Raw genomic sequence first — 24,652 nt, 5'->3', positions numbered from 1 at the left:
GTAAAATCTCAAGAATATCAAGGGATACTTACTCTTTTTTGTAGCGACTGAAACATTGACAACAGAACAGTACAAACTGTTCTCCAGAAATGATTGGCGAGTATGTTGGTATCTGTAAATACAGTGGAACTGCAATGTTGCACTTTCAGGGAACCAAGGTGGAAAAGCTTAAAAGCCAGAAAAGTGCAGTGAAAAAATTTGTAACTTGCAGCTTTGTGCAAACCATGAAGATAAAATGAGCAATTCAGGAAACATAAAACCAGGGTTCCACTGTATCCTTCTTTCTTTAAACTTCAATCTAGTAAACCTTGTGTAGTTTTTACAATATCATTTGATCTTATCGCATAAGTATTGAGAAATCTCATTAAATGTATTGTTTATACTTTTTTTTAACACCTCGCTGTAACTGTTACAGGGTTGGAAGTGTCGGAGAGCGAAGACAGTGATTGTGATTCATTGAGCATGGTTCAAAGGCATTGGTTCTCCAGATCATTGGAGAGGCCACTACCAGATGCACCTCCATTTCTTCGATTTAACACTAAGGACACTGAATTGTGTCTTCATACCGGTCATAGTGAAGGTAAAAAGAACTCTAGTTTGGATCCTGATGGATCTGGGACGAAAATGTCCTCTTCTGTGCGGCAGGTTAGGCTAAATCAAGTTAAGGCTGAGTTTCGAAGGAGGTTAAACCAGTATCATAATGCAGAAGTTGTAGCAAAGGCGCAACAAAGAATGAAAGGAAATGTAGTGAATGCTATTATTGAGGCAGCTCGCAAGGATCCAAACAAAGCTGCCACTCTCCTTCAAAATAAAGGGAAACAAGGCCATCTCAAAGTGAAGAATAGGTGAGCAACTATTTAGATTAGAACATTTCCTACGTTATATGATTGTAGAAGTACATATGCAAGATTTTTTCTTCACAAAGAATAATTAAGCACATGTGCATTCAGTTTCTCCGTCTGTACTCTGGTATCGACTTGCAGCATTGCTTAGAATCAAGTTATTTTAAAATATGTATTATGTAAATTATATAAGTATGGTTCAAAATCAGTAGACTGCAAACAAATCCAAGTAATTAAGTTATTTTCATTTCGAACATTCCAACTGTTCATGTAAATTCATATAAACAATGAGAAAATTAGGCTTAAAATGCGGGATGACGGCCCTAGAAATATTGAAAAGAATTTTACTGGGTACAAAAAGCGGGTGGGGGAACAAGGATAACCGGGAAGAATAAAAAGGGGTATACCAGATCGAATGTGAATGCAGATGGGGAGAAACATGGACACTAGATGGGATGAACATGATAAAGATATTAAGGAAGGGGTACCAAAAACAGGCCTATCTGAACATATAATGAGCAGACATAGGATTATAAAAAGGGAAGTAATTAGGAAAGAGGAGAATAAATTAAACAGGAATGTTTATGAAGCTCCCTTTATATGAACAGGAAAAAGGAATAAGCTTAACAGAGATGATGGTAATCTGGAGGAAGGGTGGATCGCCTTTCTTAAAAAAGTGGGATAAAGTGGTAAATACCGACACTAAAATGGGTTTTCATGTCACTCCCAAGGTTGTGAAGGCCGTCGAAGAAGAGAAGGAGTCCACCTTGGAATGGTGATGCATACGATCGTAAGAGGGGAATGCTTTAGGGGAAATTTCACCTTCCAATGAGGATAGGAGCGCTCACAGTCCATGTGTTCTACCCAACACTGACGGAAGTCACTAGAGGACTGTAATAGGTCTTCGATTCTTATTTGTTTTATTTGTGGTTTTTGTTTTTAACATAGGGAATTTTTAACCAGCGAAGACTTCCATCGTAGTTTTTATGCTGTCACCGTAAGTGTTTTACCTTTTCTATCCTCAACCTGAATCCTCAACTTACGATTTAACAACGCGGTACCATGTTTGGCACCCATAGTTTTTATTTTATTTTATTACCTGATGAAGGGAGTAGTACAGACTTCCGAAACGTCGTTCTGAAACATTCCTACTCACTCACGTAAGTTATTTACATATTTTTATTTGGATATAAAAAGATTCATATTAAAGCTGATATGCTGCTGCCAGTCCAAAGTGCTTGAGTTTTGTTTATTTTACCTGTAAATTTTGTCTATGGCTATCTACAAAAGGTGAATATGCACAATCACTAAGAATATATTAAAAAATTGTTTTAATGCAAAATCCAGTTGCTTAATGTTTGTACATTTATTAAATTTCATCTAATTTACATTGATTTGTAGTGTACCTAAGAACAGTTCAAGTATACATCAGGGGGAGTATTGTGAACTCTGGTAACATGAACATTTGCAAGGAATTTAAACATATATACAATTATGTAAATTTATACAGAGTTGGGTCTATAGTGGCATCAATTTGAATTTTGTCACCATACAAGTAAAAAAAAATTACTGTGCATGATGTGAAGAGTTATTGTCTTTGTTGCAGTGCTTACATTTTTTTAATAATTATTTAACACATAAATTATGTTGCTGTTATTTTCAGGTCAAAGGGGACACTGCTGATCAAATCGGTATGCAGTTACGTGAAAGGTGAGGAAGACGCATGTGCAAGCCCATCTCTTCCCTGTACAAAGCATTGTGAGCAAAGGGTGAGTTGATTTCCTTTTCATTTATGAAGTTTTTTGTATTCTATAGCTGTATGATAATAAAAATGTGTACCTGTAGTGTGATGCTTTTTGATGAAGTGTATGCGCCACAAGTGTTAAAAATTCTGATATTTTGAGTATGCAATTGTTCAGCTCTAATACAACAGTTTCATGTGCACTTCTATAAAATGATAAAATAAAAACCATATCTTTATTACTCGTGAAATATACGGTATTTTTTGTATGCCAGTTAGTTTCCATGGCCCACCTCCACCCATCACAAAAGGCTCTTTGGTTTGTGACTGGTGGCAGTTAAAATCAGTGGGCAAAAAGTAAAAATATATATTTCACAAGTAACACTGACTTGGTGTCTATTTTTCTTGTAAGAGGATGTTTGTTCTATGAATTTAGGGTTGCGTGATACAACTTCAAAAGGAAACAGACTGTGCATTGGAAAATTCTTGTATTTGCTTTATAATACAGTATTATATAATAAACAGTGAGCCACATTGGAATGAGTTTTTTGCTGACACTTCATTGTAAGATAGTGACCAGTATAACTGTGAACATTCTCATGTGTTAACTTTTGTTAGTTGCCTTACAGGCACTGATCGGAACTCTACATTTTAAAAGTAGCTTTGCTACAGCTACCGCTACTCATCCTAAAATGTACCTAGCTTTGCTACAGTTACAGCTATATTTACCAAAAAGTAGCTCGCTACGCTACTGCTGTGTGCTACTCGCTACTTTTTCGCTACTGCATGAACAAGAAACAAGTCATGCATATATTTGAAACTTCCTAGCTGTTACAGTTAGATAATAGGTAGTTATCACAATACCAGTCAATTGATATATTTTTGAGTTACCATCTGACTTGTTTTAACATTTTTGGTGGCAATAATTAATTTTTTAATGACAAATATGAAGGAAGCATTCTGAACAAAAAGTTTCAATTGCAACTTTTCATAAACTCCTGAGAGAATTATCAGGAGCATGAACCCAGAGAATTATGTCAAGCAAAATCTAAATTTCCTACACATGAATCATTTAATTAATAAACAAATCTTTAGTAATTTGAATAGTGGAAATCCAATATCCTCAATTTGGATATCTAGGTACCTTTGTATAGTCATCGGATTACCTGACAGCATTAGTCACATTTCGGCACCATGAATGTATAGTAGGAATGAACTGATACAGAGTCCCATGCATTGAATGGAATCACAGATGCTGACTGATACTTTTCCGGAGTCGGGTGGTTTCCCAGAGTCTGCAAAAATGTCTCGGCACTTTGCAGAGGGTAAATATTTATAGACATTGGGAGTAAAATGAATGAGGTGATAACGATCATCTTGCATGAAAATTAATATTCAAGACAATAACCTAGTTCCACTGGGGCAGTATCATATAAAAGAAGAAGGAAGAACTTTAAACTACAAGGAAGTGATTCTTATGATGTTTTGCAGTTATGTTCAATGGCTCTCTATACATATATTTTTTTATGGAGTAACTATTTTCACCAGGTGGTGAAGCTAGCTTTGGAGCTATTTTCACCAGAATTTAAATTCGCATGTGTATGATCTACAACCTGGCCTACTACATGTATGTGTGCATTCTTTAATTGTTCATGTGTAAGAAACTTATGTCGGCATGCATTTATTTTCGTACGGACAGAACAAGTAATTTTTCTTCGCACTATGAAGTTGGAAAAATACCACAAGGTGTTCTAATATGAATTGGTACTGCTAATGTGTCACATGATGTAGTATGAAGGGGCATTGCATTCCTTGTGCTTTCATTGTTAGGTTAGGCAGGTCACTTCCAGCATTAAAATTATTTCTGTAAATACTTCCCAACACCAGATCATGTAATTTCTGGTCTTAGCACTTTCTGCTATTCTCACTACTTTGTGACAGTAGTAGTTGCACCAATTTTATTTTAAATTAACTCCTTAGCAGTAACTTAAGTATTGGGTTGGTGCGAATGAAATGTCCGGGCCAGGTGCATCATTGCCAAAGGCCAAAAAAATCAAAACTAAAATACCTGGTTAATCAAAATAGTCACCGTCTGCAGCCACACACTTTTGTCATCGCTCAGCCAACAATTGGATTTCATGGCGAAAGAAGTCTGGAGTGTGCGACGCAAAGATCTCCTCAACGGCATGTTGCACCGCCCGATCATCAGCAAAGTTCTTCCCTATCAGGAAGTGATCAAGATGCCAGAAGAGATGGTAGTCAGTGGGAGGGAGGTAGGGAGAATATGCTGGATGAGGAAGGGTTTCATATTGCAACTCATGGAGAGCCTGCACCATCCTTTGCACGACATGTGGGCGAGCTTTGTCGTTCAACATGAGGACACCATGTCTGTGGACCATTTCTGGATGCTTGCGGAGAAGTTTGCGGTGCATTTCATGGAGTTCAGCACTGTAATGATCTGCAGTGATGGTTTCACCTCATCTGAGAAAGACATGATGGATCACACCCACCATAGACCACCATACCAGCAACAACACCTTCCGTAGGTGGAGAGGTGGTTTCGGAAACAGCCCTGGATGTTGATCACGATCCAACCATTGTCCTGATCATTTACGATTGTCATAGCAGATCCATTTTTCATCTCAAGTGACAATCCGATGCAGGAAACCATCCCGGCTATTCCTTACACTCAGAGAACTTCACACCTCCAGACGGCGAGTCTTGTTGATCGGTGTCAATTCATGTGGTACCCATGAGTCCAACTTTTTCACTTTACTGATCGCACGGAGCTGCCGAACGACAGTGGTATGGTGTATGCCTAACTCGTCTGCAATGGCACGAACACTTTTCTGAGGGTCTGCTTCCACGGGGTTCCTGAGGAGCTCATCTGAACATGATGTTGGTTGATGGCCACGGGGTTCATTTTGCAATGCTGTGTCACCGGAACGAAATTTGACAAACCAGCGGCGAATGGTGCATTCATTTACCATTCCTGGCCCAAATACACTGTTATAGTTTTTGGTGGCTTGCTGAACAGAATGTCCCAGTTTGAATTCGTAAAGACAAATCGCTCGCAATTGTGTGTTCTCCATGGTGCACTTTCAAATCAGCAACACACTGCCTCCTGACTGTCTGGGTGCTCCAGCCTGTTTGCTGGACGTATACAGAGTTTATGACGTTAGACCCGTGACCTCAGTCAATCCCTGTGTCATGTTGTTGAGGTGAGTTTCCCACCAGACGTCAAAGCGGACATTTCATTCACACCAACCCAATACTACTGCCCAATGAGATTATAAGTCCACTTTATGCACAGTTAGGCTAATCGGGAGCGGGCCTACATTTTAAAATATGATCTGAACTACAATGTGCCTCCACTGGGTATCAAACATGGTACTCCTTGATTACAATGTGGGTAACGGTTTAGATTATTTCATTTTTTTTTTTTTTTAAATTATCACACTAATCGTAGAATTTTGGCAATCATTATCACACGAAATTTGAACCTTCCTTGTATGGATTTCGAAAAAAGTTATTTATGTTGAAAAAAACACTTAAAAATTATCTTAGGCAAGCATGCGTTCTTCCCATGGACAATGCATTTTCCATTGTCAAGCGACTTAAGTATTGTAGACTGGTGGGAATTAAAAAAAAGTAAAGTGCTCCCCTGTGCATAGCACCACGCCATGAAGGGGTGTAGGGGGTGTGGGGGTAACGTAGAAGTAAATCAGAAGTTTAGTAGAATGCATTTAGGGACTTTATTTTAATGCTAAGAAAACCAAACCTGGACCACCTAACACAACTACGAAAGCATACATTGAACAAAATCTTAAGTAATCACTAAAACTCCACAGTATGTGTTAACAGACTTAAATCGAATCATATAAATATTGCATTTGTAGCATGATGAAATCACAATGTAACAAAAGAAACTTGTGCCAAATACAATGCTATGGTCAGGTATTTACATTTGTTGGTGAAAATAGCCTCATATGCTATTCCCACCACCTGGTGAAAATAATCGCTTCCATTTTTCTTATGTCTTTTGTGGTCATATCACACGTGCATGATATTAAATGACAATGAACACCACATTGACTTAAGAACTACACATTGTAGTAGCATCCTGATTAGTGATAAATGTATTAAATTCATTATAACTCTGTAAATTTCAATTTTCGCACTGTGAAATTCTCTGCAATTCCTTTGAAAATTCTTATTTAAGCGGAAAAAAAAAATCACTTCGATTGAAGACGTTGATCAAAATTCCAAGCAACAAACATTTCGTAAATGGTTTACAATATTTTTTGCTCTTCAAAAAGGTTAGAAATAACAGTACGTTGGATAATTTGCACGGACTTAATGGTGTATTCCTAATAAATTACACAAAATGGCAGATTAGGCACCGAATATTACTATATTCATGAGAAAATGATTCGGCCAAGCAAGTAGGTTAGATAATACCGAGCTTTATATTCGGGTCTCGCTATTTACGGGCGAATATTTACAAATTGAGGTTAACACACACACCTCAATTTTATGTGCACGGAAACTTTGGAAATTACTTTCCAGTACTAAATTGGTGCACAGTTGGAGCTTTCTTCAACTAAAACTAGGTGCACATTCTGCACAATTTCTCGGAAACTTTTGCTTGCTTCAATTAATCCTTCCAAAGTAATACATTGGATAGAAGTCGAAAAGTTCATACTATTTAATGAAACGAAACACTTTCCAACTTCGGTGAAAAACGATTTAAAATGTACAATTGCATGATAAATGTTAATGGTTACCAACTGGCAGGTAAACAACGTAGCATGTAATTGCATTATTTCTACATTTACACACTTTCAAGAAATTGTAATGAAACATGTGGCCAAGCTTATCTCTCCCCTTTCATTATTATATTATCCTTTAATTTTAAACTTACCTGTAAGTGAATTTTCGTATTGTACATGCTGATGTTTGTTACTGACAATTTGTTTCCTATTACGCAAAGATTACAGCTTACAATAAAATTTCCATTTTTCCCTGTCCTCTTGAAAGTAACTTTTCGCGTAGTTTGCTTCCACATTCTTCGCTGTCGGTATCACTCATTATTAAAATATGTGGTACTCTAAAACAATGCCCATGCACAATATTAATGGGCTCACGAGCTCCAATTACTTATAACAAACAAAATAATCAAATAAGAGTGAGAGACCAAAGACAAAGGTATTTATACTTTTTGCTTTAGGAACAAACAACAAAGTTAACATGCTACACAGTTGCATGGTAACCTTTCTTCTTCTTCTCCTCTGGTAAACACTGTTGCCATGTAAACATTTACCTCAAAACACCAACAAGAAAAGTATTGGCAGCGAGGCGATTTTCGCTACAAAATACAGGAATTTTGTAGTGACGCTACAACTACAGGTACAATTTATAAAATGTAGCACCGCTACAGCTACAGCTATAAATTTTGTAGCTAGCTACAAGTAGCACGCTACTTCAGACCTCTGCTTAGAGGTCAAATTTATTCAATATTTAGTGGCATAATAACACTTTATTCATTATTCCCTCTTTATTTTAAATTTGGATTTTATTTCAAAGTTATAAAAGTGTTTCTTTATATTTATGGTTAAAATCTTGAAGGTTAGATGGACGTGATTTAAAAATCTTAAATCTTAATCTTAAATCTTAAAACTTCTTTCAATGCCATATTATATCTCAGTGGAGAACCTAAATATTTTTTTAGGCAAACTCCACACTGAGTAATCAGTACCATTACAACCAAAAAATCAACATTATTACCTAATCTTGATAGATGTGTGTGTGTGTTCATGCATGCATTTATGTTCATTCAAGGAAATAAATATCACAGATTTTGCAACGTTTGAACATTGTGTTAGAATTTTTTTTCTTATTTTTGGCAGAGTTCAGATATCTACTTCCATGGAAATTGAAGCTTGAGATTTTTATTTATTTATTTATTTTTGCAGGACAACTATTACAACATCTGTGGAGAAACAAAACCAAAAATAGCCGGAGAAACGTCTAAAATTTCAACTATGACCCGTCCAGGTACAGGAGGGAACATGAAGAGGCAAATAAATATTGATTGCTCAAGGTCACCTGAACCATCTGTTCCAGATCTATCTGTGCCTCAGCAATCTGAAGAGGCTGGTAAGTAACTTTTGAATTTACCATTTCATGCCTGCATGTGAAATTCAGTGTAATTTAATATACAGTCAGCTGTCAATATTGGAATTTGAACCAATTTTTAGCTTAAACGGAGCTCAAACGAACACAAAGGTACCCAGGAGATGGTAACACCATTTATCCCCTGTAGTTATACAACCTGTCATGCACAGGATGCATGTTGTGAGAAGGAAAATAGAACATGAAAACATTTTCACAAAAAGGAATTTTAAATATTGTAATTTTCTTTTAAATGTGCACAGTCGTTGCTCTTCCCCGAAATTCTTACAATTCTAGTTCATGGGAAACCATTCTGGTTTCGGCTGTGTAAAAAACATTGTAAAAAAAGTCACGAAAGTCACGTTTTCTTTGCTTCAACCAAATTTATATTCATCCCCCACCTCCATTCCAGGGAGCAGTCCAAACTCTTGTTCGACTTGCATTGTAATCCAGCCTGAAAAAGGAAACACGCTACTTGTGATCTGTTTGCACCGAATGTGTATTCTAGGACACATTATACAGTGTCGCACCTCATAATCATTTGGGTTTGGAATTGGATTTCACTTTAAAATTTATATTTAGTCCCGATTAGCCCATCAGTATAAAATGAATTCAAAACAAGCTTTATGAAATCTGCTCATTTTCAGGTACCAAAATGGGAGATCATTATTTACTGTCATGTTAATCGATGATTTAATGTTTCTTTTAATCAATCTCTGCATCCATTTCTACATTAAGCACTTTTCCCTTTCCTCCTACATGAATGGTTCTAAAGAAAAGTGATGATTATATTGTGTACATTTCCTATCAACACTGCTCTGACTGTTCAGGAAGTTTATTCTTGTGTCAGGTGCAAAATAAGATTTACAGTTTTGCTTATCAGAAGGCACAGAACATGAAGTTGTTTTAACTCTTGTTTTTCTTTCTGGCGATCCAATGATCCAATTTCATTATCTTCAAATCAAAACAGCTTTGCGAGATTCAAAACAATGACTTTTTCCTTCATGCTAGATGAGTCATTGCTGTTATCAGAAAGTGAAAGCTTTGCGCTCTCTGGCTTTGCAAATGCTAGATGAAACCCTGGTGCCATCTGCAGCGTAAAAACAAGGAGACCAGCTAGAAGTTCGAGGAACAGGTGGTCGAAGAGAAAATCCTCCTATATAAAGAAAACACAACTATCAAAAGACGGAACCTTTATCAGCGGTGTGGAGAAGAAAGAAATGATCCTTGCTTTACGTTCTACCGTGCAACAAACAATAATGTAGCCAATATTTCCTATGCAGGCAACGGCATTTAAAAAAAAAACAACTGAATTCTGCAATTTTCACATTGCAGTGCACACCAGTGGCGGAGAATGAGCTGGGAAGGGGGAGGGGTCACTTTTTTTTACTTGTAGTATGGTTTTTGTTACTTTTCAAGAATGTGTCGAGAACTGTTTGCTCCATTTTAGATGTCAAAGGAAAGGAGGAGGGGTCCACTTCCACCCTCACCTGTAATCAGGCCATGTTCACACACGAGTAAGAAAATCGTGGCTGAAACAATCGGCATCTATCCCCCCCCACACACAGGAAAAGAGGGAGAAGTCACTCAGGCAAAAGAACACGTTTTGGGCAAATATTATGACATTGGCACAGTTAGGAAAATGTATGAAGTAGGGAAACTGGAGTTATGATGCACGTAAGATTGAAGTAAACTTTTGTGGAAACCTGGATGACAATGCATTAAGCGGGTTAATGATCTTTAGTTGGCCTATGTGGTTATGATTGTCTCTATCACTTTCGCTTTTTTATGAAGTGTTACAGGAAACAAAGAACACGTTTTGAATGGAAGCGGTTAGTTTTCGGCTACAAGGCCAAGAGTTGCTCACTCATGGGAACCTGTTGAACTCTAGGTCAGAGCTGGAAAAATGGGAGAGACTTCTAGATGCCACACCACGCGTCTGTATTTTGGAACATTCGTGTGATCTTATCAAGGAAATATCATGGAAAAAAAATTCAAGTTCATGTGTTCTGTCACTTCTGTAGCTCAACTAGCAATGATTCATATGTTCCTTCTCTCTGGTATAAGTTCTTCACTTTGAACACCAAGTTAGGAGCCACCTTCCAAAGTTGACAGGATTTGTGGTATAAATGGGTACAATGATGAATATGACAAAAGAGTGGCTCAGTAAAGCACTTGGAGAATATGCAGAAGTTCAACTGATGTGCCATTTTCAAGGAGAACAGACAACTTGCATGTTCACCAAACAGAAGCACCATATCCACATTCTGCTTCTGAACACTAGTTACTCCATAAGACATTGGAGCAAGCCTACATACATTTGAATGCCAAAATTGAAACTGACCTCAAAAAAATGTATCCTTATCCATCTTTTGCTGCTTTTAACCCTTAAAGGATGCGCCGTGACACGGGTGTCACATGCATCTTTTTCTCGTAGTATGTTACTTTCTTAACATACTGTAACTTGGATAATCATCAGAGATAGATGTTTTGAGTTCTGCATGAGTCTAGAGGTATGTAATTACTTGCACTTTTATTGGTTCAAATATTTCCCTCAATATTTTCCGTTCAAGTAAGTCCATCATTTCAGCTGCACTTTGATTAAAGGTCCATGTTTCACTCCCGTATATCGTAATGCTTCGAATTAGGGTTTTGTACAAAGTAACTTTATCTCTATCGTTTACTCCATGATATTTAATGAATGGCAGTAATGAGAAGTATGCTTTATTGGCTCTTTGTATTCTATTTCTTACTTCTAGTATCTTCTCATTTTTGTCTGTCATATATAGTCCTAGATAAGGGAAACTTGATACCACTTCCAATCCATGTTCTCCAATCCTTATATGATTTTCCTTTGACTTTGCTTTCTTCGTCTGGAGTAATATTTTTGTTTTGTTCGTGTTAATTTTTAATCCAATTCTTTTCCCTTTCTTGTCTAGTGTTTCCACCACTTCTTTAATTGATCTTATTTATCTTCCTCTGATATTGATGCCATCTGCATACCCAACTATTTGCATCGACTTACATTCTAATGTTCTCCTAGTATCTATCATTAGTTTCCTTATCACATATTCCAGAGATAGATTGAACAATAGCAGTGCCAAACCATCTCCTTGTTTGAGGCTGGGTTGGTATTTTGCCATTTTTTTAAAAAAAAACCCAACCTGGGTGTTTTTTTGTTTTTTTGTTTTTTCAGATAAAACCCGATTAATCCCAGGCAAAACTGGGTTTTATTGGTTTTTTCATGTTATGTTTATAAATATATATTTTAAAAATTAAATCCATTTTTCCCTGATAGCAATATATTGGAACATTCAATGTGTATTGTTTTAGTTCACAATCAAAAACTATTTAATGTTTTCTGTTAACATAGTTAAGAATTGACAATGAAGTCTCACCTCACACCTTTGAAATGATTAAACTAAAAACATACATAACCTGGTAAGAATTTACAATACTGGACCCTTCCGTAATTTCTATCCTACTTCTTATACTCACGAAATACCTAGTCGTGATGCATTATCTGATGTTAACATCTGGGGGTGACATATCGAACTTGTTTATTAACGTGTAGAAGTTGTAAACGTTCTCAATTTTAGCAATTATTCTCTGTATACAAGCATGGGCACCATGTTTGTTAATATGAACAATTTATTTTTGCGAGCGTTCAATTGCAGGTTATGAAAATGGCATCTTCCGTGAAGAAAGTTTGCTGTTATAGTGCTATGAAAATAACATTTTTTGTCTGTTGGTGATCGCAATTGGACCATAAACCATTCTCGGATAACCCCACAAACGATTCTCGGTAAGGTTAGGTTAGGCAAACAGTTAAAATTTGGGGTCGTAGCCCCACAAACCATTGACAGATAGCCCCACGAATCTTTCAGGGTATGGTTAGGTTAGGTTAGGCAAGCATAATTAAAATTTTGGGTCGTATTAATATCAGGAATATATTAATGTCATTCTAAAACGTAAAATAATGCAGTAAACGTTGTTTTCTTGGAGAATTACAGGGTTTCTTTTCCGATCACGGACCACTCAATTTCGCTTATTTTGCAATTTCTAGACATGACCCCCAAATTTTAACTTCAAATTCGTGATTAGGAGGCCTCAATTAATGAGTATGCAAAATATTATGAAAATCGGGGAGGGGTCCGATATTGTAAATTCACTCCCATAACCCGTGGTGCTTGTGAGGGCCAGGGCCTACCTACAGACTGCCGGCCTCACTCCCACCACCAGAAGTGGAAGATCATCCAGCCAGTTACGAGGTGATGTGTGGTCAGCACGACAGGCCCCCAGTTGTTGTTGTAGGTTTTCATGACTGGGTTACGCTACTTTTTCGTAGCTCCCCAATATAAACATGATGGTGAGTGTTCACCAGTTTCGTACACAGGCCAAAATCTCAGGAGAAAAGCTGTTACGTTTCCCCAAGGAGACTCAATCCTGCATGCATTTCGTAGCCGGACCCCAAAGCATGACAGCACAGCCACAGTGTGGGACAAATGATTAAATTATCTAAAATACTATGTTCTGAAAAAATTGACCAACAGTTTGATTCTACTCTTGCTGGATGGCGTAACAGTTAATAGATCTGTGATCAGTTCCCAGGGCTGCGCATTGCAATACTATACTAATACTTGATAGCTGTGGTGATTTAGTCCCCCTCCGTGGCAGAGTGGTTAGAACAGCATGCTGCAATGCCAGGGGTCCTGGGTTTGAATCCTGATTTAGACGTGGATATTTGTGTTTGGCCCAATGATAACAGAGAAAATACAGTAAATTGAGAAAATAAATAGAAAAAGGGGGTTACTAGATACTGCTTAGCGGTATTACTTTTATTATGAAAAAAAAAGTAGACAGGCTGGCTGACTTCCATGCAGAAGACCCAGGTTTCAATCTTGGGGTGGGTGATCTAAGGTCAGAATTTTTCCGGTCTTGTCCCTGCATAAAGCAGATATGGAACTCACCAACCTCAGATCAATGGGTCCTGAGGGGTTAAGGCAGCCGAAGTTTGGTTGTGATCACATCACCTTCAAAATGGCTGAGATCAAGAATATGTCAGGCCCTACCCACATATCCTCTGAATATGCCTTCATGGCGTGGTGCTATATCAGGGTGGCCACTTTAGGACCATGATAACATTCAAGTATAATTCCCAGTTTTCAAGGTGAACTTTCCAAAAATTGAAGGTCACCAGAAGATGTTTTCTCTTTTTCAACCTTATGTATTACCGCTTCTCACCACCCACACACATACACACACAAATATATTAACAATATAAAGTTTCTGTGTGATTCCAATGTATCCAAAAATTTTAAATCAATTCAAATAAACAGCACATATGTATATTAAAAATATTAAATTTAAGGTGTGGAGTTTATATTTGGATTTCACATATTCACTCAAAATACATCTACAAACAAAAGTTACTAATGTTACGGGATATACTAATGTATGACAAATTGTTAATTGTATAAGAATTTTAAGTTGAAATTTACCAATTCAACTTCAGGTTATATTATCTTGCAATAATCTTCCGTCTATCAGATAGATTGTTCTACAAAGGACAATAAACGGATCAAGAGAATTCAATTTTATTTTTCACATAGCTTCTTTTCCTTCCTTGATAAAAATAAAATTGGTTAAAAACTTGCCTCAGAGCATTTAAATTCAATGTGATATGGTTTGATTGATTAAGTTGGTGTTTTTAAGTCCACTTTATGCACAGAAAGGCTATGCATAGAAAGGCTAATTGGGACTGGAGCTACAGATCAAAGCCGGATCCGAACCACTATGTGCCTCCACCGGGTATCGAACCCAGGACCCCTTGATTACAAGGCAATGATGCTACCACTGTGCCATTGCGGATGCCCGTAGTGCGATATGGATTTAATAAATGTTGCAATTTTTTAACATTACGGAGCAAAATTCACAGAGTCAATTATTTATGCATAATTCCCACAATTGAAGGAATTCCCGGTAAGTAGCCACCCAGGATATGCAAGGGGAACTTTACTACCTACTATACAACATACAGTAGCTGCATACACACTTTTAAATCTGCTTCAATACAGTTTGTTCACAGTTGTGTTTTCCCAATATTTTTGTGGATGTGTCATGTTTAAATATCTCCTCCGTGTATTAACCATGCCAAAATTTTGGTTCACATATTTAATTGTCTTGACTGATTTCATCCAAATGGAATACCGTATCCATCCTCCAAAATATCAGGTTGCTATGAAACTAACAGTTCCTATGGACAAAACATTAGTGGCCCCCATTTGGATCCCAACATACATATGCACTATATTGTTAAAAAATATATATTTGTCTGGCCATAGCTTAACAAATGCCCTAAAATATTTAAGCATATTTTCTTAATGTCCAAAAATGTAGTGTAGGCAGATATTTAACAGTGGCATCAGAATTTGGAGCTACCTCGGAATATGAAAAATCAATTTTTCATCCACCATCTTGAAATACTTTCAACAAATGCAAATGCAAAATAAAATCATTCCCTGGGTGTACCTATTTGCAACATGAATTTCAGCTTAAAGACTCTAAAATTTCTAGATATCCTGGTCTCAAAATTGGTGACCCTTCCGAAACCCCACACTATATTACAGTTTTTTTAATTAAAAACTTCAAGCTCAAGTAATGTCCTAATGTAGCTGAGACTTGGTTTTCTTAATCTATGAAAATCTAACCTCAAATATTTGCATAACTTAAAGCTTTCGCAAAGCATGTTAAATCAGTGTGTCGTCCACCATCTTTAAACATGGTGACAATTTTTCTCAAATACAATATGACACCAATCCTTTAAGTTATCTTGTAACTCTAAAAATTGCAACTCAAAAGCTTTACATTTATGGCAAAATGTATGTTTGCGATTTTACCACCACTCCTAAACTCTGAAATATAATTTTAAAAGTTTTACTGTAAAATTGCGGACTGACGGATTATCTACAATGACTGAGTTTAGTTCCTTATACTCTGAAAATGCATTGTAGACAATTTTGGGGAAAAAGAGAGCATGGTATAGAGCATGCGTGCAACATGAGGAAAATCAAGTTTTTCATTCACCATCTTGAAACACATTGTTCAATTTCACTCACATGTAGTACCATTGCAGTCTGTCAAGTTTTCTAGCTGCAGAAACATGTTATCATGGTCACTAAATAGATGACTTGTCTTTCTTTGCCTATCCACCCCACCCATGCTCCTCCTAAATTGTGCATTAGGTTTCGATAATTTTATTGTGAATTTACAGTGCAAGTAATGTCACAATGCTCCTGAAAGTTTCATGCACAAGCTCGAAATTGTAGTCTCTAAAAAGGTTTGAAAATGTCAAAAATGGCCAAAATATGAAAGTATACATATGCATTGTATTTACTCAAGTAAGTACCCCACACCCTCTATATTTAAGATGAAAAGAAATTGTGGTAGATTATGAGTGTGCTAGACTTCTTGGGCATAGAGCTCCTAACCACAAATTACATTTATCCTACATGGGCAAGCAACCCATTATGTTCAATCAATGCACTGAACTGTAGGGAGGGAGGGGTCACTGTCTCAGTGGAAGGCATTGGAAAGATAACAACATTTGCGCACATACTAAATTTTGAGAAATGAAATGAATCATTTGAAAAGTGTTTGGTTTAATTATACCACAATTAACTATATTCTACTTTCACGACATTTCAATAACATGTACTCAATCCTTCTTTGTAATGTTTTATTCATGGAAAAAATTATTGTAAAAGTTGATTGTCAGAGGTGAAACTATGTGGCTTGCGCACATACGGAAGTGACTGATATCTAAAGTGCTACCACATTTCAAAATTATAAGCTTTGTTCGTTCAATGTTTTATCTAAATATTTTAGACCTTTTGATTTTTTTGCTTCTTGGATGTAAGTTTGTATTATTTCTGTTAAAAGTCCATTTCTAGCATGATTTGAGAAAAATATCCTGAAAAAAAATCACTGTGACTTGTTCCACATTAATTATTTTGAGTATTATAAGCTTGGCTAAGCTTTTATTTTATAAACTTTCTCAAGATGTTGACAATTCTAGAACCTTACAATTATTTAAAGCAATAAATTACAACATTTTCTGAAAAAAAAAGCACATTTTGAGTGGGGTTTTCTGTAAAAACCCGCATGGGGAAAACTGGGCTGGGCCCACTCGGGCCAACCCTGGTTTGAGTCCTTGTTTAACTGGAAAGTTCTCTCCCATATTTGCTTGTATCTTCACACATGCTGTGGTATTCTTCATCATCATTTCTACCAATCGAATTTGCAGGTATTCTGAATGTTCTCAATATGTTTCCAATTTTAGTTCTATCAATGGAGTCATATGCTTGTTTAAAATCGACAAAGACTTGTGTTATTTCTATGTTCCCTTCCCAACACTTCTCCAGTATCTGTCTTCTGACTGTATGTATTTGATCTGTTGTAGACCTGCCTTTTATGAAGCCGGCTTGGTATTCTCCTAATGCTACTTCTGCATATGGTTGTAGTCTTTCTCTTAAATATGCTTGTCAATATGTTGTATGCTACATGCAGCAAGGATATTCCCCTGTAATTTTCATACATTTGTTTATACCCTTTCTTGAATATATGGCAAATTATACTCTCTTTCCAGTCATCTGGCATATGTTCTAAGCTTTTTTTTTTCATGGGAGTAAGTGTAGGGATTGTAACAACTTCTTCCATCCATATTTCTGCTGGTATCCTATCTTTCCCTGGAGATTTTTTTTTTTTTTTTTTTAGATTCCGAATAGCTTTTTAATTTTCTGCTAGTGTGGGTGGCTCTTCTGATTCTTCTTCCGTCCTTGGTCTCATTTCTCGGTCCTCATTTTGTAGGTCTGTGTTGTTCAGTAACTGTTCAAAATATTCAGTCCATCTATTGAATATTTGTTTTTCATTCCCCAGTAATTTTCCATCTTTATATTTACAGATGTTTATTCTTGGTTTAAATCCTTCCCTTATATTCTTTCTTTCCTTGCACACCATATATTATTTTTTTGTTCAAAGTCTTGATTAATTTTATTTATTTTCTCTGTTATATGTTTTGTTTTCATCTTACGACATTTCAGCATGGCTACTCGCCGGGAATTCCTTGAATTTTTCTCTGTAGATGTGAAAATTTGCAACTTTTATTATTTTATTAATCCAAATCCCATTGAATTTGCATATATTTATTAATGCCTTGAGGCACATTTTTCACAGTTTAGCTTTTATTTTTATCGAGGAAGGAAAAGAAAGGAAAGCCACATATAAAACAAAACAGAATTCTCTCAATCTGTTTGCTTTGTTAATGTCCTTTGCGGAACAATCTATCTGACATACAGAATATTATTGCAGGATATCTTTGATGTTCTTATACAATTGACAATTTTTCGTAGATTACTTTATCTCATACCGTTTGTGACTTTGTTTTAGATGTATTTCGAGTGTGAGTATGTGAAATGTCAAATGTATATTCTCTACCTTAAATTAAATTAAATATTTTAAATATATGTAGCCTACCGTTTAATTGAATGGAATCACAAAGACCCTTTATATTGTTAATATATTTGTGTGTGGGTGATGAGAGGTGGTAATAAGTAAGGGTGAAGCAGAGAAAACATCTGCTTGTACCCTTGAATTTTTGGAATGTTCGTCTTGAAAACCAGGAATTATGCTTGAATTTTAATATGGTCCTAGAGTGGTCACCCTGCATATATTATACACTCTCTTTCCTAGCTCCTCCACTTTTTGTTTCTTTGCTCTTGTTGGTCTATCTAGATACGACTCGTATACTGTATCTTTTTCTTGGATGGCCCTTTTACATTCTTCATCAAAACGTTCCTTCCCTTTGTTATACTGCATTGGTCCTAACACCATCCTTGATGTTTCCTCAATATTTGATTTTATCTTCCATATTTCTTCCACTTCTGCTTCTTCTGTTGCTTGCATGGTACTTGTTCTATTTTGTGTTCTATTTCCTTCTTAAACCTCTCACTATGTTTCTTTTCTGCCAGTTTCTTAATATCATATCTCTGATTCGGTTCTGTTTTGTTTCTTGATGATTTTGTTATTCGTCCTCTGAAGACTATTTTGACTAGGTACAGGTCTGTTCCACAACTGGCCCCTCTGTATTATATCATACATTTAGAATACTTGTTGCCCTCCTTCAATCTATCAGAACATGATCTATTTGGTTGTTGTTTTTTCCATCAGGTGATCTCCACATATATTTATGTATTTGTTTGTGGATTCTATTATCATATTTTTACTAATTGCCAAGTCAATGAGTCTATGACCATTATCGTTGGAATTTCCATGTAAGCTGTGCCTTCCAATTGTTTCTTTATAAATTTGTTATTTGGCTATCTGTGCGTTCAGTTCCCCCATTATCATCTTCGCATCACTGGATGGTACACTGTCTATGGTCTTTTCTAGTTTATCATAGAAGTCGTCTTTTATTAGTTGTTCTTTTTCTTAGGTAGGTGTATAGACATTTATAAATAGGGACACTGATTTATGGTAAATAAAAGTCAGAGTTAAGTAGTCTGCACCTACCTTTTGTCAGTTAAAGTGTACACTTAACATAACCTCTCCATTGCATGGTTTTAAATTGTATCTGTGGTTGGTCATTATATATTGGTCAAAAAAAGTTTTGCATATAACAAAATTTTTATTTTCTGCATCACAGAAGTCACACATGTCGATACCTCCGACTAGGGCAATGAAAGTACAAAACACAAAACAGTTGAAAGAAAATTCTGAAATATGTAACCAAAGTAACAAAAGAAACAAAGTTGTTTTCCTAACAAAAGTAAGATGCAACAAAAAGATGACCAATTACCAAGGTGAGTAAACCTATTAGAAACCCCTCACCGTCTAGTCAGTAATGTGTGTGGCCTCCATGAACACGTAGATATTCTCGAACACGACGGGACATGCTGAAAGATTGTCCCATTCCTGAATGGCAGCATGTATCAGATCACGTAGGGTTTGTGGTGGGTGAAGGCGGTTTGCAATGGCATGTTTCAGAAGGTGCCAGGCATGTTCGATACAATTCATATCGGGGGAACGATTAATTGAAACGCTGCTCATTTGCTCTCCAGACACGTATAGTGTTGTCATCGGGGTGCAGACTAACCCATACTTCATCTGTAAATAGTGTTTGTGACCACTGTTCCCGGGTCCAGTTTTCATGTTGTCTAGCCCATCTTACGCGTAGTGCCCTATGTCGTGCAGTGAGTCGAGGAACTTTCAAAGGTCAAAGGGCATCAATCCCTATATTGTATAGTCGGTTTCGCACCGTTTGGGTGGACACCATGATCCCTGAGGTATCACAGAGCTCCTTCTGGAGTTGGGTTGCTGTGGACGTAGGATGTCTGCGTGCAGAAATACGAATATGCCTGTTTTGTGCAGCTGTTGTTTTTGTGTGGTCTTCCTTCTCTGGGCCTATCTGCTATTGAATGGGTCTCCTGGAATTTCTTCCACACCCTAGAAACATCACTTTGATTGCTACGTCCAGTTGCTTCACACCTTCCTGTAGTAGAGTCACTATTCTGGTTCTATCCACTGCCAAAAGTGTGTTTCGTGGCATTTCTAAAATGTAAACTCACACCATGACAACCATTACAACCTTCCTTGAGACATTCAGTACTTTATACTCCCCCTTCTCACGAACTGCGAGACAATCTGTGGGTGAATTACGAGGTTAAAATGTGAAACATGCTTCAAAACCCGGTGACAGACATGTACCTGCTCTTTTGTGTGTTGAATTGGCCTTCAGTTGATGTGTGCGCTTCAAAGGTATGGAGATTTGTGTCAGTGATGCAGAATATGAAAAACTTGCAATATGCAAAACTTTTTTTTGACCAGTATATTACCATAAGCTGAAAAAGCACTCACAGTCAACAATACTAACAGGAACCCACAACACTTAACAGCTAGTGACACAAAGCTTTCGTGTTCATCTTTAAGTGCTAGCAGCATATTAATTAAATTCAAAAATGCACCTGACACTTTCACATCACTCTTTACCATATCCTGAAAAGCTTTGTACTCTCTCAAAGAATCTAATTGTGAACATGCTTTTAGACTAGGCACATTTTTGCAAATGTCGCACAAGTCTTCGTTGACAATATTTCTTGCAACATTCTGCATATTAAATAAAACATTAACATTTTCAAAAAAAAATGTTTCCTGGATCTTCGCGGAGCAAGTAATTTAATTTTGTACAAGCCTTGTTGCCTAACATCTTAAATTGCCCTTTTAGAACAGCCACTTTCAGCGTAGAAATTTTGTTTAGAACCTTTGATGTTCTTTCTCCTAACACACCATCAGCCACAAACTGTGCTGTATTTTTTAACTGACCAACTTCTCTCACAAGTCTGTGACACATTGGCTTGTTGGATGTTTCAAATTCTGTAATGGTTGCAGCAAACTGCTGAAAATGTTCTACCAAAAAAAGGGCTTGGCATTGTATGGCAAGAATTTCAGTCTGAGTAAGATTCTTGAAATAATCAATTGCACTACAACTTTCACCATGAAGTGAGCAAAAGTATTAATCCATTTCTGTAAGATATATTTCGATATATTTAACAGCATGATACCAGGAATTCCATCTTTTTAAAACTGGGGATGGAAATATATTGGGGGCTTTTTCATCATTAGGATACTTCTCCCTTAAGAAAGTAACATAATTATGTTTTCTTTTGCGAGTATTTTGAAAAGCTAGCTTACATTTGGAAATACACTCATTCAGTTGAGGTAATGCTGAAGGCCACTGTGACTGTACAAGGTTCAGTTTATGGTCCCAACATTGAACATGAATAAATTCCTCACAGAGCAGCACCTTCAGAGAGTCTATACACTTCGTCATATAATAATAATAATAATAATAATAATAATTCCTTTATTTAGGGGGCGAGGTTCAACCGTGGGCTGCTCTGCCACATGCACTGCCACTAAGAATGCATACAATATTCTCGTAAGCTATTTCATATATGTGGAAGCAATCCTTAATGTTCATGCACATTCTGTTGCTGTTGCACTATTTAACACTTTCACATCAGTAACAAATAGTTCAGGTTCTGGACACAGAGTTTTGAACAAAATTATGAACACTATGAAAAATAATCCTACTGTAACATTTGAGTTTTAGCTACAAAAACATAACATTAACAGCAAAAAACTAATTTCCGTATTTTCTGCATGACAGCAACATATTTACACATTACGTTGGAGCAAGATAGCCTGAGTTGCAGGAATGGAGAAATGAATGAACGGAGAAGAAAGAGGCTAAATACTTATCACCAACACCGCTTGCACTTTGGATGATGTAAAACTCTTTACGCAGTCATTGTCACCTGTAATGAAATCTTAACTTTCATGAGCAAAATAACATTCCAATGTTCAATGTTTTATTATGAAAGAAGGTAAATTAATGTTTATTTTGTTTTGATAACTGAATTTCGGTGTTATTTTGTGAATTTCGACACTTTCATTTCGCATCTTGATTTGTATTTCGTGGAACTTCGGGAATAAATTGGAGTAAAAAATGGTCAAAACTTACGTCCACTTCACTCGAAACAAAATCATGCACACTTTAAAGTAATTTTCCATTTAAAGCATTCGCGAAATTTCAGTGTCCTTATTTATAATTTTTACATTAAAGAATTTAGTTCTCATTCTTATTTTCATCTATTGGTTTAGAATCAATTACGTTCTCTTTCATTCTTCTCTACAAGGAAATAAAGAAGCTGGGGTGGCCTTCATTTCTTTTTGCCACTACTGTATATAACATGTGCCTTTGTTTCCCATATGTTATTATCTGTCCATCTTGTTTTCTGTAGGGCAGCTATCTGTATGTTATTTGAGTTGCTGTTTTAAGTCCACTTTATGCACAGTAAGGCTAATCGGGACTGGACCTACAGTTTAATGTGGGATCCGAACCACTTGTGCCTCCACCGGGTATCGAACCTGGGACCCCTTGATTACAAGGCAAAGACGCTACCACTGCGCCATGGGGGAGGCCCTATCTGTATGTTATATTTAATCAGTTGGTCTTTGACTATTTTCAGGGCCCCTGGTTTGAGAAGTCTTCTGATGTTCCATGTACCTCAATGTCCATATCCTTTCGCCTTTGTCTTAGTTTATGTACATCCTTCCGAGGCTCTGATTGAGGTTTCGTAACTGTTGGATTTTTTCAGGGCTGAGGTGTCGGCAAAGTGCCCAACCTGCAACCTGGGAGACCAGGATTTTCTTTCAGGGTTTACTCCCTTAGCCTTTGAAGTTACCCTTCTCCACAAGGCAGTGTTTTCCCTCTTCTCCCAAGAGGGTGGGTTGCCTCTTCCGCCATCTCTGCTGTTCCGAAGGTCTCCTTCTCCACCACAGATGATGTTGCAGTCTTCACCGTATTCCTGGTAAGGTGCACTTACAAGGTGCCCATCGACCATTAGGTTGCTACTTATTCTGGCTCTTCATCCATTAGCCTGCCCGACATGGGACAGACTGCCAGTAGCTATGCTACCACCAGTATAGCCTAGGGGATCATCAGAGCACACAAGCCCCACCACCAACTACAAGGTCCTGCAACCACTAGGTGGGGATTTCTTTCACATGCAACTTGGATTTTGATGATCATAATTAGTTCTTTTTGTGAGAACATTGTTTCAGAGTGCACTACTCAATATGGCTACAGATGTTGTAGTGCTGTTGCCGCACCTCAATATGTGGAACTACATGATGTCACATGTAGAAGCAGGAATAGAGCCATTTTTTTGAATCCATGATTAATTGTTGCTACCAGTGACAATGAACAAATTCTTGAGTAATCACTTTTTTTAAAAATGATCCTCATAACAACACACTGCAACATATTGTGTATGATTTTCTGGAAAAAAAAAATCTCGCAGAAAAAAATTGGTATTTTCAGACCAATCCGCAAAGTATTGATTTCAACTTGTGCATCTTAGTGGTAATTACTGTTTTTTGCTCTTTCTTTTATAGTGAACTTTCTGTTAATTTTATTAATTTCATCTTGTGCATGTTTATGGTAATTACTGTTTTTTTTGCTCTTCCTTTTATAGTGAATTTTCTTTCTCATGGTTGCGATCGTGGCAAAGGTTTTCATTTATTTTTGGGTCAAACAGAAGACCAAGACAAGAGGAAGTAGAAATTGCATAGCAATTGAAACCTGCCAAAAGTGTCAGAAGTGGTGAATGAAGCTATTTATTGCCTGTTGACATACTCTTTACCAGCTGTGATGTTGATGGAATGTGTTTGTAAAGACAAAAATGGTACAGTAAGATACTGATCACATTATGTGATCGAGAGGTACAAATTTTGTTGTGATAATACTGTGATAAGTCTTTTAATAGTTTATGTAGGTATGGAATTAACGTTTAAATTTGTTTTTGAAAGTTTAAGACAATAATATATTACTTCCTGTAAAATTTCATTGTGATAATACTGAAAGTATTTTAATTGTTTGTGTAGGTATGCAATTAATGTTTAAATTTGTGTTTGAAAGTTTAAGACAATAATATATTACTTCCTGTAAACTAAGGAGTTGATATTTTCCAGTGGAACTATCTGTGTTTCATTGTGTATGCAGACAACAGTTCTATTAAAATTTGTCTTTCGATTATGCTTGACTATTATTTTGGTGAAATTTGAAACTTTAAAAACCTTAAAATACTGCAATTGAGCTGAAATTTTGGTAGGTATCCTTTATTATATATTGGAACAAGATTAGAGGTTTGGAGCAGAGAATTTCAAAAGTTTTAAAATAAGGGCCACTCTAATATATACGGGGTGTCGCAAAACTCTTTCAACAATGCTTGGGTGCTGGTAGATATCACAAAAACAAGTAACTTTTCCCTATAAA

General features: G+C 36.6%; 1 protein-coding gene across 1 annotated transcript in view; it reads left to right on the top strand.

The window, feature by feature from the left end:
* LOC145984451 (uncharacterized) overlaps positions 1 to 24,373 on the top strand; it is a 39,318-nt gene extending 14,945 nt beyond the window's left edge. Inside the window, exons 4-7 of the mRNA XM_083118110.1 lie at positions 416 to 845; positions 2,506 to 2,611; positions 8,559 to 8,742; positions 23,853 to 24,373. Of these exons, the coding sequence (XP_082974236.1) occupies positions 416 to 845; positions 2,506 to 2,611; positions 8,559 to 8,742; positions 23,853 to 23,938 (806 nt within the window). The 3' untranslated portion in view covers positions 23,939 to 24,373. The remainder of the gene's footprint in view (positions 1 to 415; positions 846 to 2,505; positions 2,612 to 8,558; positions 8,743 to 23,852) is intronic.
* The last annotated feature ends 279 nt before the right edge of the window (positions 24,374 to 24,652 follow it).

The sequence above is a fragment of the Lepisma saccharinum genome, chromosome 2 (assembly GCF_977018435.1).
Source record: "Lepisma saccharinum chromosome 2, izLepSacc3.1, whole genome shotgun sequence".
Taxonomy (NCBI): domain Eukaryota; kingdom Metazoa; phylum Arthropoda; class Insecta; order Zygentoma; family Lepismatidae; genus Lepisma; species Lepisma saccharinum.
This window is presented reverse-complemented; position numbering and strand designations above follow the sequence as displayed.